This window comes from Dipodomys ordii, unplaced genomic scaffold, assembly GCF_000151885.1.
Source record: "Dipodomys ordii isolate 6190 unplaced genomic scaffold, Dord_2.0 Scaffold1, whole genome shotgun sequence".
NCBI lineage: Eukaryota > Metazoa > Chordata > Mammalia > Rodentia > Heteromyidae > Dipodomys > Dipodomys ordii.
The window spans coordinates 45,338,971-45,359,390 of NW_012267217.1; the positions used below are offsets into that span (position 1 = coordinate 45,338,971).

The following is a 20,420-nucleotide window of genomic DNA, read 5'->3' on the forward strand; positions in this document are numbered from 1 at the left end:
GCATGCATGAAGCCCTAGGTTCAATTCCTCAGTACAACATAAACAGAAAAAGCCAGAAGTGGTGCTGTAGCTCAAGTGGTAGAGTCTAGCCTTGAGCAGAAACAGCTCAGGGGCAGTGCTCAGCCCCTGAGTCCAAGCCCCAGGATGGGCAAAAAAATTAAAAAAAAATACTGGAGTATTAATATGGAGAATATTTTTGTACTGTATCTATGCTTGCCAATTACATTTCTATAGATCTAAAGATATGTACATAACCTAGGTATATCAAGCAAGATTATCAAGTATAAAAATAACATAAGTTCTCCAAGAATAAACTCAGGCTTTCCAGCAAGGAATAAATAGACAACAAATGATGTGATGCAGCTAGAAGACTGACATCATAGTATTGTAATACCTATAGAAGAAGTAGGATCTATTTACAATAAATGTTTTCAAAAACAAAGACTTTCTGTTTTCAAAAATAAAGACTACCATATCTAGGGCTCCAGACAGCAAAAAGTTCTCATTAAAAAAAATGACATCAGTACAATTATAAAATCCAAGGAACTGCAAGTAAAACTGTGGCCTCACCAGGATAAGACTCTACGAGCCTATTTTAAGAGCTCAGAAAAGTCTGACACATCTTTACAGATCCAGGCAAGAGAGTTTCTAAGAATCCTAAACGTTTAAGACAAATGGGCTTCTAAGTATTTTAAAAGTGCTGTCTCATAGCAGCTTCACACAAAACCTAAAATAGAAAAGGACCTGTCTTAAATTTGTTGGTAAGACTTTTATCCAATACATATTATTTTACTGTGAGGCCCAAAGATTTAATTGGATTACTGCAAAGATAGTCCAAAATAAAAAGGCTTTTGGGCCCTCAGTCTTCCATAGACAGGAAGTAGGCTGGGAAAACATATGTGCAAACAAGGGCTTCTTTTCATGGACAAGAAAAGTGACTCAGAATATAGTGAACGTCCAGTTAGCAGAGCCAATAGCTACAGAGAGCCACTTCCACTGGTAGAGAGCTTCATCAACAAATGTGCAACGTGTACCTATTTGTAGTTCAAGACTGTTCTATGCTTCCCACTTCCTTTTGCCTGAGCAGTTTCCATTCTGCTTATCCTCATCATTACTATATATTGAGTATGTATAGCCAGAAACTAGTAACGTTGGTTCATGAGAACTTTTTACATACAGAGGAGCTAAACTTGAAAAGACACACTCAATAGCCACATCTGAGAAGTCACACCTTGAAAGTCTTAGTTCAGATACCTGGACTTGATTTTAGATGATAGTTTCTGAGACCTCAAACCTGAGCTTAATATCAGAAGGGGAAGAGATATCTGAGTCTTGGGAGAAAGGTGGTTAAGTGGGTTTTACCTAGACAGCTGGAAATAATTGGGAACGACAGGATGAACAACATCTTCAGGAATCCTTGCCCTTTCCCTACCATATTAAATACCACATGGAGCTGCTATTTCAGGATAAAGTCTTAAGAACTACCAGCTTCTTTCTATGTTTGCATTCTTAAGAGCCTGTACCACAATGTAGGAAATCTGACTACTCTGCTAAAAAAAAAAAAAATCATGTGCAGAGACCACATGGAAAGCCTCTAAAATTATACAAAGTGGGGCTTCACATAATTACATATGAAGAACACATTCAAGTCTCTAGACGGCTTGGATTCCATCACTAGCCTTGCAACAACCCTATAAAAGACAAGAGGCAAGACTGAAAGGATAATTTACAGAATCATGAAAGAAAACAGGAAATAATTTTTAATTCCTAAGTTTTGGGTCAGTTTGTTAGCCAACAGTTACATAAGTAAAACAAGAAGGTGTGTGAGTAAATGTAAAACACATGCCTAATTCTATAGTAAAGAAGATATAAAGCATGAGGAAGTTCACCTCTGTATATTCCTGACCACCACCACCACAATCAAGATATGAAGCATAACAACAGTCTAAAAACAATCTAGAAAGGGCAGCATACCCTTTCTACCCTGCATTGAAATTACATTTCTAAAGTCTATTACCACCAGTAAGTTTGTCTGTAACTACCAGACTACATACTTTTATCTTGTACTCAATACATCATGTGCAGTTATATATTAGTTGTTTTATCAACAAACCATCCTTTTTGTTATTGTATGACCATATCATAATTCTCATTGTTTTCTATTTGGGCCTTTCATGAGTAAGGCTATTATAAACACTTTAAGGCTTATTTTCACAGGTCAAATTGGCTAAGCCTAAAAGATGCTTAAATGGCTAGTAAAATATTATTTCTGGATGTGTCCATGAGAATATTTGCAGAAGACATTTTCTGCACTGGAGTCAACAGACTGAAGGAAGTTCACTCTCACATTTATAGTCAGGCATTATTCACTCTGATAAGAAAACAAAGAGAATAGAAAGGCAGAAGGACAAATTTTCTCTCTTCTCAAGTTGAGTCATTTATCTTCTGCCTTGGGACATCAATGCTCCTGGCTGTCAAGCGCTAGCCTTGAGTTAAAGAGCTGAGGGACAGCGCCCAGGCCCAGAGTTCAGGCCCCACAACCAGATCCCCCTCCCCCCCCAAAAAAACATTATAGAACTTAAACAGATATCTTTTTCTTCTGGTCCTAAGGCTTTAGACTCGGCCTCAATTATGCTACTGAATTTCATCTAGTTAGCTAGCTGAGATAGTTAAATATTAATTATCCTATTTAATGAGTCAACTGCCCCTAAGGACATGAAGACATTTTCCTGCTTAGAAGCTTATGTTTTCTCTCTTTTGGTGCTAGGATTAACCTTCCTTTTTCCTGAAGAGTAATTCAAAACTACAACTGATACTTCTATCCTTCTCCTTGCAGATCTCAAAACCTCTGATTTCATCTGATCTCCACCCCTTTCAGACCAAGCTAAAAGTGTTTCTGCTGGTTTCTATTAGGGGCCTGAAGTATTAAAGCTGCTTTGAGCAGTGAAATGGTTATTTTCATGTGCCAAGTTGATTAACCTAATACTATTTCTGAGCATGTTCATGAGAATATTTTTGGACTTGCATTTGAACTAGTAGAATATGTCAAGGGGATCTATAAGGCTAATTAGAAGAGTTCTTGCTCTATCTGCATACGTGGCTTCTGTTAGATGGTTGGCAAAGGTTTGCTCATGTTCTAGATTCTCCCAGAGAGCATCTTGAAATATCAAATTCCGGTTCCTTTTTACCTAACAGTCCCTTACTCAATTACTTCTTTCCCTTCCCATTTTACTATAAACAGCCAGGAGAAACAGGATCACAAATTCCAAACTTGTGCTTGGAAATTTCCTCAGAAATTATCCATCTTGGTTGCTTAAAAGTTCAATTTTTCCACTGTACAGTAGAACATAATTCTGCCAATTTTTCTACTACCTTATTACAAGAATTACCTTCCCTCCAGTTTCTAATAACATGTCTCTCATTTCCTCCTGAAATCTTACAAAGGTAATTTTAACACTCTTATATCTAGAAACATTCTGCTACTGGTGACACAAGTACTCTAAGAGAACAGCCATTTTTCTCCCATCATCTTGCATCTTAGACCTCACAAGAATCTAGGCTTTTCCTATTATGCACTTTTAATTTCTTCTTTTCTCTACCTATTAGACAATTTAGCAGCTTCCTGCATAATTTTAAGTATTCGTTACATCAACAGCCTATTTCTTGTTATTGCTTTCTTTGGGCCTCCTTACCAAATGCTTTTAATTGAGAAGCTTAAAGTCTAACAAAAGTTTATTCTTGCAAGTTCTGGAGGCCAATTATCCAAAATTAAGGTGTTGGTAATACCACATTCTGAAGGCTTTTAAGGAGAGTGGTTTCTTGTTTCTTTCAGCTTTGGGAGTTAGAAGTATTCTTGGCTTTGTGGGAGCATAATTGGAATCTCTTGCTTTTATTTCACTTTATTTCATGGAGCCTTCTCTTTGTTTTTATGTCTCATATCTCTCTTTTCTATTATAAGAAAGAACATGAATCACCGGATTTAGAGCTCAACTTAAATCGAAAATGATCTTGTCTGATGTTCTCTAACTTTGCAAATACAAAGACCTTTTGACAAATAAATTAACTGTAATAACTACCTTGATGTGTATGCTATACCAAAGTACCACAACTGAGTGGCTAAAATAACAGAAATCTGTTTAATTATTTTGGAGACTAGATATCTCATCAACATATCAGCAGGGTTGGTTTCATTTAAAAGCTGACAGGAAGATCTCTTCCATATCTTTCTCTTAACTTTTAGTGTTTCCTGCCAATTTTAGTGCTCTTTAGCTTATAAAAGCAGCTTTTTGAACTCAGTTTTTATAGTTGTATGGTGTTGACCTTGTATGCAGCTGTGTATTAATTCCCTCTTTCACAGGGATACCAATCATACTGGATTAGGGACCCCTCCCCCAATCACCCCATCCACTGTCTACGTCTACTACAAATCTTCTAAATTAGGTTACTTTCTAAGGTGTTGGGGATTTGGACTTCAACATAAGAGTACGTGGGGACACAATTCAGTCAATAAGTCACAGTCTTAGATGCTAAGAGTTAAGATGTGTACATACTTCAGGAAAGAACAAATAAATGCAGTTTAGAAATTGTTTTGTTTTGTCTTATAACATTTTCAATGATTCCTCTTCCCTCTCTTTTTGCTTGCACAGTTTCTAATAAAAAGTTAGCTATAATTCTACCCTCATTCTTATATGGGTAAGATGTTTTCCTCCCTGGATTTTTTCAAGATTTACCCATGTTTTTTGTTTCTGAACTTTGACTCTGTTATATCTATGTACACACTTTTGGCATTTATTCTGACTGATGTTTCCTTGCCTGAATTTCTTGTACTTGTGATTTGATGCTTGTCATTAATTTTGGGTATTTCTCATTCACTATTTCTTCAAATATTTCTTCTGCTACATTCTCTTTCTCTCTTTTTAGTATGCCTATTACTTATCTATATATATATGAAATTGGCTCAAATTTCTTAAATGTTCTTTTAAGTGTGCTAATCGTTTGTCATGTCCTGATGGCTGCTAAACCTATCAAAGATTTAAATTACAGTGTTTTTAACTGAAAGCATTACCTTTGATTGTTTTTGCTCCTTTTATCTGCTTATATTATACCAATCAACATTACGTTTTCTACTTTATGATTAAAGCCTCTAACATATTAATCATTATTATTAAGACTGTGAGTCTGCAGTTGAAAGAGGATACCAGTAGGAAGCCAGAGAGCTAACAAAGAGGGTGAATCAGGATTAATATAGTTGAAGTAGCTTCTTTGCATGTATAAAAATAGAACAAGAAGCCAGGCACCAGTGGCTCATGCTTAGAAGTGTAGCTGCTGGGGAGGAGTGGAGGATTTAAGTTCCAAATCAATACAAGCAGAAAAATCTCTGTGAGTCTCAAATCTCCAAAATAATAAGCAAAATCAGGCTGAAGCATGGCTCAAGTAATAGAGCACCAGCTAAGCAAGTAAGCTAACTGAGCTCAAATCCTTAAGTTCAAACTCTAGTACGACAAGCACATCAAAAAAAGAAAAAAAATTAGAACAATAAAACTTCTTGAAATTGTTTTAGTAGGGAGAAAAGGGGGAGTAGGAGTAAGATGAGGAAGAGTGTTAAGGGGAATGGACTTCCCCCGGACATACTGTGTACATGTGTGGGAATGTTACGTTGAAGGCTTCCTTGAACTAACATGCTCATATAGAAAGATTCTGGTAACTCCAACATCTCTCTGAGTCTGGTTCAAATAGCTGTTTTGTTTCTCCAAAGTGTGTTCTTCCAAGGTTGCTTTGCAACTTATGTTGAAAGGTGGACATAATGTATCTTGCAATAGGATCTGAGGTAAGTAAGTCTTTACTATGTGCAGCATTTACTCTGGCTGAGTAGTGGGCTGTGTTTAATGTTTGCTCTAGCTGTAAGGGCCAGATGCTTCATATTGTTCTCCTGTTCTTGCTTTGTTTAGTATTCTTGTTCACTATTATCAGTATAACCTAGAGCTTCCTATTTTTTTCAATGTCTCAATAATATCCTTATTCATTTTGATGCTCAAATAGTTCCAGATTTGGCCAGTAGAAAATTCTTCAAACTAGTTCGTATTCTTTTAATGTTTCTATTAACTGTTAAAAGGCTACCCCCTTGCCCTCTGGTAATATTAAAATGTTCTGCATTAACCTTTTACTTGTTTTGTCCCCACACTGGAGAAGCAATTATTTCACCAAAAATCTCTGGTTCTTCCAGTGGGACCTAGTAGAAAACAAAATATAAATGGTATGTATCCTCATTGCTATAGAGATAAATTTTTGAGTCTAAACACGTGCTGTTTAGTTTGATAGCCTTTACTCACATGTAGTTATTTAGATTTAAATAATAAAATTAAGTGAAAAAATCATTTCCTTATTGCATGAACAGTATTTCATGTGTTCAGTAGATATGGCTGTCTAGTAGCTATCATACTGGACAGCATACATATACACCTAATTTGAATCATTACAAAGTTAAGTGAATATCACTGCTCTAGATCATTCATGTAGATGAACATGAAACATATACAAGCAACATTCCTTTTTTGTTAACTCTTAAATATTTTCTTATGTTCCAAAACAAATTATATAATATAGTAGCTATGCTTATAATATAGTAGCTATGATTTATTGACACACTGCAATTTAACAACATTGCAATATTAAAAACTTGCAATTTAAATAGATGTCAGAAAATAAACTGATTGCTCACATTATCCTGTTGATATTTTACATAAATTATCCTATTACAATATTTTAACAATATCTGAAAAACCACCTAAAGTATTAAAACAGATTTTCCCCATCAGAACACTATGGTATATTTTAGGTAGACAATTCTACTTATGACTATAGGATCACAAAAGTACATTTCAAAAATGTTACTTATCTATTGCATAAAGTAATTTTAAACAAAAATCATTTTATAAAAACATGTACCATATAAAAACTATAAAGAATTATCCATAATTTCACATATGTAAAACTTTTGTAAAATGTGAAATAAGTATCTAAAAAAATATTTTCGTGCCGGGCGCCGGTGGCTGACACCTGTAATCCTAGCTACTCAGGAGGCTGAGATCTGAGGATCAAGGTTCAAAGCCAGCCCAGGCAGGAAAGTCCGTGAAACTCTTATCTCCAATAAACCACCAGAAAACTGGAACTGGAGCTGTAGCTCAAGTGGTAGAGCGCTAGCCTTGAACTGAAGAGCACAGGGACAATGCTCAGGCCCAGAGTTCAAGCCCAACGACTGACAAAAAAAAAAAAAAAAGAATATTTCCAAGTTGCATGAGTTATACTAATTAATTCTATCAAACTTATAAAATAGTAAAGTCAGTCTTCTACTTAAAATGAATTTCTTAGAATTTACATTACTATTTACGTGAGAATTCTATAAAGGAAATCTTAAAAGTTGAGTTTTATATAAATATATTCAGTTAATGGAGTAAAAATAAAAACCAACTAATATTAAATAATAACATCAAGGAGAACTTCTTTTCTTTGATATATAGTATTAACAAATCTAAGCTAAGCACCAAAAATCCTAGCTATTTAGGAGACTGATATCAGAAGGATCGGTTTTAAGCCAACCCAGGAAAAAACATTCATGAGATCTCAACAGAAAAAGTTTAGCATCTAGGTAGGGCAAGAAATATAAATAGAAGAATGCAGTTTAGGCTGTTCCAGTGGAAAAAATAGCCAGGACAAAAAAGACTGGGGGTGTAGCTTAGTGGAAGAACTCCTACAATGAAACCTGAGGTTTAAATCCCAGCACCATCTGAATCAGAAAAAAAAAAAAAAAGAATCTGCTGTCTATCCTATAAGAGATTCTAGATTTAGTCTCTAGCATTAAAGAATGGAGAAAAGAGGAGACAAAAAGAAAAGAAAAAGAAACAGAAATGGAGAGGAAAGAAATCTAAAGAAGTAGGAAGATATATCATACAGCAAGAACTAGAGATAGTTTATTTTGTCCTTGACAACATATTCAGTGGTATACTAAAAGAAGTAAAGCCATCTTTTCTTTTTACAAATAAAAGTATGCTTTTAAAAATGACTGCATTCAATAAAGCATATTTTTCTTATACAAGCACAGATATGAACACCTAAACTTGCAGCGTTTATGTTCAAGAACAAAGAAAATGTACACTCACCAGCATTAACAAATATCAAATCTAAAAATGAGAACAGTATCTCTTCTTCTAAAATAACAGCTGTGCATATTTTCTTTACTTGAATAAATATACATCAAATACATAGTATATTTGTTTTCTTGACTATTTTTAACAGTATAGTTTTTAAATCACCTTAATATTTAATTTCTATTAAACAAAATGACAAAATAGTTTTGTTTTTTTAAGTGGGGGTTTGGGCGTCGGGTACAGTGATGCAAGCTACCCAGGAGATAGAAATAGGAAGATCCTGGTATGGTCAGCAAGAGAAGAAAAGTTATTGACATCTTGTCTCAAAGAAAAGCTGGGTATGGTTGTTCACATCAATAATCCTATTGTAATTCTAGCAATTGAAGAAGTTGAGAGGTAGGATCCCAGCCCAGGGAGGAACTACAGATCCTACCAGAAAAGCAACTAGAAGCAAAAGGAACTGGGACCTTGGTTCAAGTGGTAGAGTGATTGTTTAGCAGCAAGGCCTTGAATTCAAACCCCAGAATGGTGGGAGAGATCTAGAGACCGAGAAAGAGAGTGAGAGGAAGAGAGAGAGGGGAGGAAAGGAGAGGAGGGGAGGGAAAGGAGGAAAAGGGAAGGCACAAAAGAGGAAGAGAGGGGAAGGGAAGGAGAGGAGAGAAGGCAGAAAGGCAGGAAGGGAATGAGGAAGGAGGGAGGGAAGGAGGGAGGGCTGGATTGGGCATGTTTAGCATTCAAGTGGCCCTGGGACAAATTATCAGCATTAACAAGTCTGAATAACGAGGCACCAGAGGCCCATGCCTGTAATCCTAGCTACCCAAGAGGCTGAGAACTGAGAAACTCAGTTTGAAGCCAGTGTAAGCAGGAAAGTCCTTGAGATTCTAGCTATAATTAACTACCCAAAAGCCTGAAGTAAAGCTGTGGCAAAATAGTAGAGCTAGCCTTCTGAAAAAAAAAAAAAGCTCAATCAATGCCTAAACCCTGAGTTTTCGTCCCAAAACTACCACCCTCCCAACACACACAAAACAAAACCAACACCACCACTACCACCAACAACAAAAACTCTCAAATGAGCAATAACAACTTTTATAAAAATCTGGAGATGTGAAAATTTCAAACTGTAATACTATGTTTTAGAAATTATCAAATCTCACTCATAGTCACAATATCTATTACAATATTTGCAAATAAACTGTAATTTTGTTTTCTATATGTAATTAAACTGAATATCTGTATAATCTAAATCCACTTATACTAGAAATATATTAACAGTTAAATCTTCCGCTCTTGTTTTCCCAAAGGTGACCTTACCTGAGGAGTCCAATAAAAAGGGGGGCTCAATCTGTAGAGTTTCCGTTTGTGGAAATTCTGAAGTGGCCTTGTTCGAGCTGCTGTACTCGTGACAGTCAAGGATGGAGATTTCAATCTTGTCCTGTCTTTTCTCCTTTTCTTACTGTGCTTCTGATTAAGTAACCAGTTACGGGAGGAAGAGAGCTCATCTAAATTCTCTGAAGCACTGAAATATCATGAAATAATTGGGGTAGGAGGGAGATGAAACAAAAAACAAAAAAGACAAAGAAAACTAAATGTAAATTGCCTTAGTCCATTATGATACAAGAGTATTACTTTTAGCCAATTTTGTGGCTTGATGAAATAATTGATAGCAGTGGAGAATTATGTATTTATGTATTTAAGTTGTATTTATTATGTATGTAAGTTGTAGAAATAATTTCTATTTTCTACTACAAATAAGTATGTCAAAATTCAGGAAATACTCACAAGTTCTCTTGTATAATAGCCATGTTCTTTATAAGTAACTAGTTCATACACATACATATTACATAGTTTTAATTATTGACATCAAAGTTTTTTGCAATGGGTAAAATAACATAGGATTAAATGCCAGAATGCACTAAAGTCTCATAACTCCATCTTTAGCACCATTTCAGTGAATTCTGAGGCAGAGTGCAATCCCACTATATTTTAGAAATTACAAAAAAAAATCTGATTTAGAAACTACAACAATAAAGTAAAATAAAAACAATCATATAGCTACACATGAAAATAAGTACAGTTATAATACTGATTTTAACATTACATTTGCACATTTATTTTCATTTATATTACATAGACAATAAATTTTACAGGCAGTTTTATAAAGTATGGCTTTCTACCTAGATTAAAACTAGTCACTTTAAAATCCTAACATTAACAAGTGATTCTTCTATATGCAATACTGCTAATCAACATGTAAGTTCTAAATATGATATTTGATTTAAACAGAATTAGTGTTTCCTGATAAACATGACATCATTTTTCTATAGCAGTAATACTGGTTTTGAATCACATTTTGGTTGTTCTAAGTATTTTTTTTTGGTAGATAAAGCAAGTAATTCAAGAATGTTTTTCATATTAATGAGAAATGAGAAATAAAGATGACTGAATGGTTTTAATTACAGAAACAAAAACAAATATACTGTTGTTCTATAGAGGGAGAAAAGCAGATGACAGCCATTTCTGTTTTAGCATATTAAGTCTTCAGAGAAGTCTAGAAAGAATACTTTATATGTCAAAATATTCTAAAGATCTTATTTCATGTAATTTGTTACAAAGCATTGATTTGAAGTATAATGATACTCTTAAATTAACAGATCCAATCTCACATTTTGATATTGTTCATGGTGGCAGTAATAAACATATGGGTCAATGCTACGTACAGTTTGCTATTAAAAACCCTGCCATATAGCTGGACTCTTCTGTCAGGAGTCCACAGAAGGCACAGGTAGCTCATATGATCAGGCACTGAGCAAGAAGTTAGAAGGAAGATGAGTTTAATTAAGTAGCAACTATTAAAAGTAATCAAGTGAGAAGGGTGAAAATTTAGGAGATAGGAATACATCCAGCAAAACAGGTCTGGCTCCAAGTCAGAAACACCTTTAGGCAAAAACTTACAGAGACTCCTTAACTCCCTTCTGAATGAAAAGGACAAAGGTTGAGAACTGGCTAAAGGTGACCGGGTTTGCTAAATTTTAAATTTTCTAAGGTAGGAAAACATTAGAACAAAAAAATAGAGTGTAGTGTTATTCTTTCATGTGTGCTCTCATTTGTAGGTGATTCATCCTCAAATTCTATACTTTCTAACAAATAAGTATTCTTGTAAAGTGTCATCAAAATTCAAACTTCTCAAATAAATGAAAATTTACCGAAACTGGAAATGAGCAATCTGTTTACTTCACTAATAATGTAATAATTACACCATACTCATTAAAGTTAATTTGCTGCATAAAATAATTTTATAAATAATGGATGGAAGTTGTTGTAAACAGTTACTGTAAATCACTGACAAATTTTATGGAGTGTTTTACAATCTGTAAAGAAAGATTTATTGAAGCCTCCTCAAAAAACAAAGGTGAGGAAAATCCTGGGAAATATTGAAAAAGACAACACAAGACTGCACCTGTAATGATAATCAAAGTTGTATTCACTAGAAGACAGTGGAATATACAGGTGATTAAGTATTAATTCAAACATGAATTTCAAATGAAGATACCATTGGTAAGTCAACTTAAAACCATCATCACAGGATATTCTTTTTTTAAAAAAAAGCCAGCCAAAGGAGGAGACCCAGGAAAAGAACATTTCAGAAATGGGCAAGGCTTAGTATTACTGTGGAAGGATCAGTATAAATATGAATCACTGAGACTAAGGATACAATGGGAATTGTCAAATATTGTCATAAAACAATTATCAAATAATTACTAATACATGATGAATACATCCTTATGCTTTTAAAATACCAAGCTTATAAGTGGAAAAATACCAGGTGAGGTAATAAATTACTTTTTGTTGCTGTTTTTTTTTTCTTTTTAGATTTCTATCTGGAAACCACGAAATTAAAATTTCCCAGCTGACAGTCAGTCCTTTGTGGTGTAGGTGTATAACTTGCTTTAAAAATGAATTAAATATAGCTAGGCACTAGTGGTTCATGCCTGTCATCCTAGCTACTTAAAATGCTGAAATCAGTTCAAGGCCAGCCAGGGGCAGGAAAATCCATGAGACTTTTATTACCAATTAACTACCAAAGAGCAAGAAATTTTTTAAGCCATGATTAAAGTGGTAAAATGCTATCCTTGACCACAAAAGCTCAGGGACGGTAACCAAACTACAAACTGAATTTGTAGGAGGAATGCACGCATGTGTGCGCACACACACACACACATTTTAAAAAAAGAATTTAGAAGGGGATATAATAAGAATAAGGTAGGTTTTCTAGCTTACATGTGTTAGTATTATCCCCAAAGGGTCATCAGCTCTACCCAGACCCGAGCTCCTCCCTGTCCTGGAGTTCCTGCCATACAGCTGGCCCCTCCCTCTCTCTGCCCAGACCCACTGGGTTCCCATCTACCTCACTTCCTCCCCCCAGACTCCCCTGCTACCTGGATAGACCTAAGATCCTCCCTGCCCTGGAGTTCCTGCCATAAAGCTGGCCCCTCCCTCTCTCTGCTCAGACCCACCTGAGCTCCCATCTACCTCACTTCCTCCCCCCAGACTCCCCTGCTACCTGGATAGGGACAGGTGCTATGTGCTCCCTCTCAGGGAAAACATGGCTCCTCTAATGAACCTTATAATAATCTTTCTCCTGTGCCTGCCTTCCTTTGCATGGTCCCCTGGGATGGATGTGAAGGATCCTTCAACATTTTTCTACATTCCTACTGCTACCTTCCTAATCCAAATTATGAGCTTTCCTCTTTTATACCAGCTATGCTGATATCTCATCCATTTATAGGACCTTCTAGATAAATATTTTGAATTAATTAATCTTGTAGAGGGTAGGTGCAGTGAGACCACTCAGTCTGCAGTGAAAACGTAAAAGACTTTATTCAGTGAAAGGTGCTAAAGCGCCAGGCCACACCTGGAGTCAGGATCTCAGTAAACGGCCCCGAGTACCAACCCACAATGGCTTTTAAGCATTTTGGGCTAGAGCGGGGAATAGGGAAGGTTGGGTGTTGGTTTTAGCCAATGATTGTTACAAGAAATTTGCACCTTAAGTTTAAATTTCCCGCCAAGGTTTTGCTGGAGAAGCAGGGGAATAGAACAAAGGATGGTAATGGTTCAGCTGGGTTAGGGCTCACATTGTTCAGAAAACAGCAGAAGAGGAGTTACAGAGTTACAGTTACAATTATAGTTACTAGCTAAAATAGCTAGTTACCAGGGAAGTCTTATCCACAGCACACTTACTTTTTTATCTTAAAATCATTGATTATCCATTTTACACAATCCAAGTCAAATATTATATTCCATCTTTACTTCCTCCACCGTATCTCATCCTGTGATACACTTCCCTTCCTCAACCTGCTATATACTGCTTAAAATCTTTCAAAGCCTTATTGTCTCTGGAAGATTTACATCTTTATGTATTTTTAAATGATCTGGTTTGTCGGGCCTAATATAACTCTCTTACCCCTTCCTGCATCATGCTTGCCTGCTCTTTATTCCCTGTGTTAAAATTATAGTGGGGAAACTGAGTCACAGCCATCCTTGTGCCTGGCCAGGTGCTGGGACTGTTGGTTTCACAGACATCCTGAAGCCTAGCCAGGAGAAGGGGGCTGTCCACACAGCTCTAAGGCCAAAAGGTTAGATAAGTCTTCCTTTAAATTGCAGATGGCTGGCTCAATGGGTTGGGCCAGGAGGGCCCAGCCTGGGGGAAATGTAGATATGCACTCTGAAGTTGTTTAGCCCCAGGGGAGCTCCTAATCTAGTGCTGTGTTTATATATAATACTTTGCCAGGTTTGGTCTCCACCCAACCTGTGACCTTTGTCTTTAAAGGGTCCATGCAAGCTCTGTTCAAGGCTGCAGAACTTTGTAAATGGCCTTCTGCAGTCCACTAGGGCTACAATAAAGACTCCAAAATTCCGCCTCTCAATGTGGCTTCTCTATTATCTCATGGCTGGTTTTGAAGCAATAGACTAGGAAAAATGAGGTATGGTCTGCTAATAGCAAATACAGGAGATATTCCTTCATGTACTTCCCTTAAGATTAAAGGAACAAAGTCTGCCCGGCGCTGGTGGCTCACGCCTGTAATCCTAGCTACTCAGGAGGCTGAGATCTGAGGATCGCGGTTCAAAGCCAGCCCGGGCAGGAGAGACCGTGAGACTCCTATCTCCAATAAACCACCAGAAAACCGCAAGTGGCACTGTAGCTCAAGTGGTAGAGCGCTCGCCTTGAGCTGAAGAGCTGAGGGACAGGGCCCAGGCCCAGAGTTCAAGCCCCACGACCGACAAAAAAAAAAAAAAAAGACTATTGAAAGGACTATTAGTAGGAAAGGATGGGCAAATGGAGATGACTAATGAGGATAAATGTGGTCAAAAATGGGTGGGTAAGGGGTGAATTTCATCAGGACACATTATAAGCATGTATGGAAATGTCAAAATGAAACTCCCTCTGTTAAACTAATGTAAAATACTTTTTAAAAATCATGAAAGGAGGGAGGGAGAGAAATAAAGGAAGGGGAGGTAGGGAAAAGGAGAGAAAAGGGAGGGAGAGGGAAAAAGAGAGTTAAGTTAATATTTTTAGAAGTACATTCTATATACACATAGAAATATACACATAGAAATGTACACATAGAAATATAATAAAACATTTAATTTCTACAATTAATATACAATAAGATACAATACTAGCAAACAAATATATTTCCAGTTAAAATATCAGTAGAGTTTCTTTTAAAGGATGATGGGCATGTCAAGAAGAGGAATAGCTTAATAAGTTAGCAAAATCCTGAAAACTGTTAAAATCTGGAAATGGGAGGCTTACTTTTATTAAACTTTTTTTTTTTTTGGTGGGTCGTGGGACTTGAACTCTGGGCCTGGGCACTCCTCAGCTCAAGGCTAGGGCTCATACCACTTGAGCCACAGCGCCACTTCCTTATTAAACTATATATCTAAAGTGTTCTAAACAAAAAGTAGAGAGAGAAAACATCTGAATATTAAAATGCTATTTATATTAACATCTTTGGCTTTTTTCTTTTGTCAGTTGTGGGGCCTGAACTCTGGGCCTGGGCATTGTACTGCAGCTCTTCAGCTCAAGGCTAGTGCTCTACCTCTTGAATCACATACCTGTGGTGAGGAATCAAACCCAGGGCTTCACGCATCCAAGGCAAGCACTCTACCACTGAGCCACATTTCCATCACCTCACATCTTTGGCTTTTAACTGCAGTTCAACTTCTGATTTTTGTGCCAGTACTGATGCTGGAACTCAGGACTTTGAGCTCTCACTTGACTTTTTGCTCAGAGGGGGTACTGAACCACTGAGCTATGCCTCTAGTCCAGCTTCCTGATAATTAGCTAGACATAAGAGTCTCTTTTATTCATATGTTTAGCCTAGCTTTGAATTATGATCCTAAGATCTCAGCCTGCTTAGTAGCCAGGATTATAAGTATGTGCCACTGGTGCCAGGCTGCAACTTCAACTTTTTAAAACATAAAGACAAAAGAAAGAAGAAAGAAAGAAAGAAAGAAAGGAATCTACTATGAGTGCTATATTTTTCTACCTTAGAATTGAGATATCAGGTGTGTCAAACATTTCAATCTCATCTGAAACATTTTCATTTTAAGGCAAATACAGAAATATTAAAAAAAAGCTGAAATATTTTCAAAGCCTCACCGGCTAAACAATAATATGGCTTGCATTAAACATTTTGTTTATATCCTCCAAATAAATTTTCTAAAAATCATACTGTTATAATTTTCATATCCCAGGGCTGGGAAGGTGGCTCAGTGGTAGAGCGCTTGCCTTGCATGCATGAGGCCCTGGGTTCGATTCCTCAGCACCACATAAGCAAAAAGCCGAAGTGGTACTGTGGGTCAAGTGGTAGAGCACTAGCCTTGAGCTGAAGAGCTGAGGGACAGCGCCCAGGCCCAGAGTTCAGGCGCCATGACCGGACCCCCCCCCAAAATACTATAATTTTCATATCCTTATTTTTACATTGAATATTCCAAAATAAAAATGTTCCCAAGTGATTACATAAACACAATTTTAATGGTTTCATGGTATGCTATCTGGTAGCTGTGGCACAATTTGTTAAAGCTTTATAATTTTTTATACTAGAGTTTAATTTTAGATTTTATTTTATACTATTGATCTTACATTTACATTATTAAAGATAAAAAGGGAAAATAAGCATTTTATAAAAGAAAGTAATTCCTACTGACACTAATTTCAAAACACAGCAGGGGAAGTTTTATTTCCCTATTGACATCATACATCTAGCTAATATGATAATTAATGTCATTCATAGGAATCCAAAATTATATTGAAAACATTGAGTTGGAATATAATGCTGGCAAATAATGTTTTATCATAATTGAGAAGTGACTATTGAAACATTGTGAGGGAGAAAGAATTACTTTATATGTGACTACTTTGCCAGTTCAACTTAAGTTTCTCATTATGACAGCCAATTAGAAAGAATGGCTGTATTTTATGTGAGATAATTACCATTAATGGAAATAAATAGAATGGGAATGATTGATTGGAATTTAATTTCCAGTCACATTCTGGAGCTCATTAAGGCAAAAACAAACACCAAAAATCTAGACATTACTTCAAGTAGAAATTTACTTTCTCAGAGATTATACCCCATGGGGTAAACAACAATCCATTAGCAACATTTTATCTTCACATAGAATATGAGTTCTAAAAGCTCATAAATACCTCTATTATGATAAAATGTAATGCTTCATTTATTTGAATTCTCAATCTTTTTATTTTGCTCATTTCCTAGTGATTCATTTCAGGTCTTAATAAAGCATTAAAAAAAAAAACCTCTAATACTTTCCTCCTATTAAATAAGAGATGAGGTTTAGGAATCAGTGAGTAGCAAATGTGTACAAGGTATCCTAGAAAATTATAAACCAGACAAGCTTAAAGACAATGTAGCAAAGTGATAATTAGGATATCATAAAATGACCTTAATTTTTTTAAAAAAAATTTCAAACAAGAAGTTCTATATGATCCAAAAGAGTATCGAAGAAATGGACAAATTAAAATTTTTTAATTTCTTTTAATGGTGTAATTAATTATGATAAAATGAGATATAAAATTCAAATAAGTATGCCTTATTATAGAAATTATATTACCAAAGAAAATCACAAAATTGCCTATTATTTATATATATATATATGTTTTACATCTGTAATATTCTGAAACTGCCTGTTATCGTTCTGCTAGTTTTGTCTCCATTAATTAATACATTTGTATTAATTCACACATTTTGGTTGAGCATGTACTTCAAAATTCACAAATAAATGCAAGAATTCTTTTCAGGCCACAAGGAGACTAAAGATATATGATAACTGCTTGTTCTTTTCCTTAGTCATTTCTTATTATCTTCTGTAATCATATATGAATACTTCTTTTAAAAAAAAAGACAAAACAAACATCATCCTAGATCAAGACAGATTTGTCAGGTAAAGAGAAGGGAAAGATTATAAACTCAACAAATGGATCAATCCTGTCACAAAAATTTTAAGATAAAAGGTTAAAATGAGATATAACTATTTCTCCTATCAACAAATTAAATATTATACCTGTGAATCTAGATTATTCTCATTCTAAGGTTCATGATGATTAATGTCATTGAAATTTTCTTTTCAAAATTATGAGGGCAACTGTATTTTCTCTTTACCCTTCTTGAAGTCGTATATGGGTTGAGTCTCATTTTTAACATGAAATTATGAAATATGACATATAAACAAATATACAATATTTGTTTAACTTGGAAATATAAAACAGTGCTTCCTTCAGTCAGCTACTGACCTGAAACTACCAACCAGACCAAGATTATAACATTATCACAAACCAAGAAGCTCCCAACCTATTAAGGAGACTCCTTATCATATTTAGTTTAGGATATCAAGGACCTGAGTACAATTTAAGTCTATCTACCCTCCTCTGACCTTTATGGAACACACACATATGGGTTATTTATTCATCATTGTTATTCATGCATACTTTAAAAAATCAATCTAAATATATTTTATTGTTTGATTACATAGATACATATTCCTACAGTTATTTACCATTGAGATTTTCCTTCTGGATCATTAGTCTACTTTTTCGGTTTGGGTGGGCTGAAAATGCTTGTGCTTCATACTTAAAAACATTTTCTCTTTACCTCGAAATTCTAAGTAAACATCTATTTTCTTTGAGCACACAGAAGATACCATTCCACTAAACCCTGGCTCCTTATAGCTCCTGAGAAGTCAGCTATATCTTACTATGACTCCAATTTAGATAAAACCGTTCCCTCAACACTGCTTATTTTTAGATGTTACCTTTGCCTTTGTCTTTTCATATTTTCTCTACTTCTAATAGTTTTCCTGACCTATTTCTTTTTTATTGTCATAATCAGAAATCTGTGATTTCCTGAATTTAAAAGAGGAGAGAAGAAAGAAGTGTATTTGTCAATATCTATCCACAGTTTCAGCTAATTCATTAAGCTCCATTTCTCACTCTTAATCTGGCTATAATCGCTTTATAAAAAATTCATCAACATACATCTTAATCTCTTTCATGACACTTTTAAAGAATACATTTATTTTTTCTATACATACCTTAAGAACTTTGTGATTAAGTATTACTAATATATAATCTCTTGCTCCTTTTATTCCCTTTATGTTAATAAAGATGCTTACAAAAATACTTCCTTTGACCTTGCATAGTTATTTTGTAACTTTTACAGGAAGCAAGCTTGTGATATAGTTCTGACTCCTCTGTACAGATTCTCTGATTCCCACATTTATCCTTTGTCTCCCTCATGACACTAAACTACTCTGGTGAAAGTCTTAACTCATAGCTGACAAAATAAACAAAACTACGTTTTGTTCAAAAGTTGATTTCTTTTCAGTATTTATATTCTCTTGTTTATAATATATCCCAGTTTCTATGTTTTGGGTGAAAGAGACATACAGATTATAGCATGTACTATCTTAAATGGTAGAATAGTTATAAAATATTGTTATAAAGCCAGAGATATTCCCAAAAATCTTTACATTTATAACATAGTTTAATGGTCATCTGATAGCAGAAATTTACAAACACTAATGATACATGTTAAACAGAAACTGTAATGTAAATTGCTCACCTCTTCTTTGATAATAAGTAGCCTTGTTATATGATCTAATAAATGTTAGAAAATAAAGACAATCTTTCCTTTAAGAGAAATACAACTTTCATAATGAACTTGAAAAGAAATTCTTTTTGAAACACATTACAGAGAAAGTAGTTTGAGTTTACTGCTATAAAAAGTCTTATTAAAATCCCTGTTGGCACACTTTAAAAAGTTAAAGTCAACATTTTATATGAAAATACGCTCATTTCTACATATCCTTAAGAGACTCGTTTCATAACCCCTTCAGATACCCAAATCAGGAACATTCAAATCCCTTATATAAAATGATGTAATATTTACATATAACCTACACACATCCTCCTGTAGATTTTAAATCATCTCTAGATTACTTACAATATCTAACCAATGTAAATGGTTGTCATGCTGTGTTCAGAGAAGAAAAATAAATGTATACATGTTCAGTACAATGGCATTTTTTTCTCAGATAATTTTGATTAGTAATGTTGGGATCCAGAGACATGAAACACACACATGGAGAATGCATACTGGTGGGGTAAACTACACTTAAAATGAAAATGTATCCATAAACATGCACATACATAAATATGATAGATATGTATATACACTAGTACTTTCTTAGGTTAAAATGTTATTAAAATCACATAAACCACATACATCTTTTAATGATTCAAATTATAAATCACTTTATATTGTTATCATGACTCACATAATTAAGATTTTTAGATTTTTAGAAGTATCATTGTTGCCTTATACAACATATGACTCCTTCATTTTCAAAGTGAATCAGCAGTGATGCAAGGAATAAATATAAAGCCAACAAAAAATAAAGCAAACCTAAATAATAAGTAACCCAGCATGAATAATATTTTAAGATCATTAAAATTTAAACTTTGAAACTAATTAGAAATAAAAATCAGATAATTGTATTTTTAAGAGTTGGTTTATAGCCAGGCACCAATGGCTCACACCTGTAATCCTAGCTACTCAGGAGGCTGAGATCTGAGGATCACGGTTCAAAGCCAGCCCGGGCAGGAAAGTCTGTGAGACTCTTATCTCCAATAAACCACTAGAAAAAGCAGAAGTGGCACTGTGGCTCAAGCGGTAGAGCACTCGCCTTGAGCTG

At 35.0% G+C, this 20,420-nt stretch overlaps 1 protein-coding gene across 3 annotated transcripts in view; it reads right to left on the bottom strand.

Moving 5' to 3' along the window:
- The window catches only part of Kansl1l (KAT8 regulatory NSL complex subunit 1-like), a 104,864-nt gene that overhangs the window by 31,139 nt on the left and 53,305 nt on the right, over positions 1 to 20,420 (bottom strand). For all 3 annotated transcript variants that reach the window (XM_013009123.1, XM_013009142.1, XM_013009133.1), the window contains one exon: positions 9,456 to 9,660. In XM_013009123.1, the coding sequence (XP_012864577.1) occupies positions 9,456 to 9,660 (205 nt within the window). The remainder of the gene's footprint in view (positions 1 to 9,455; positions 9,661 to 20,420) is intronic.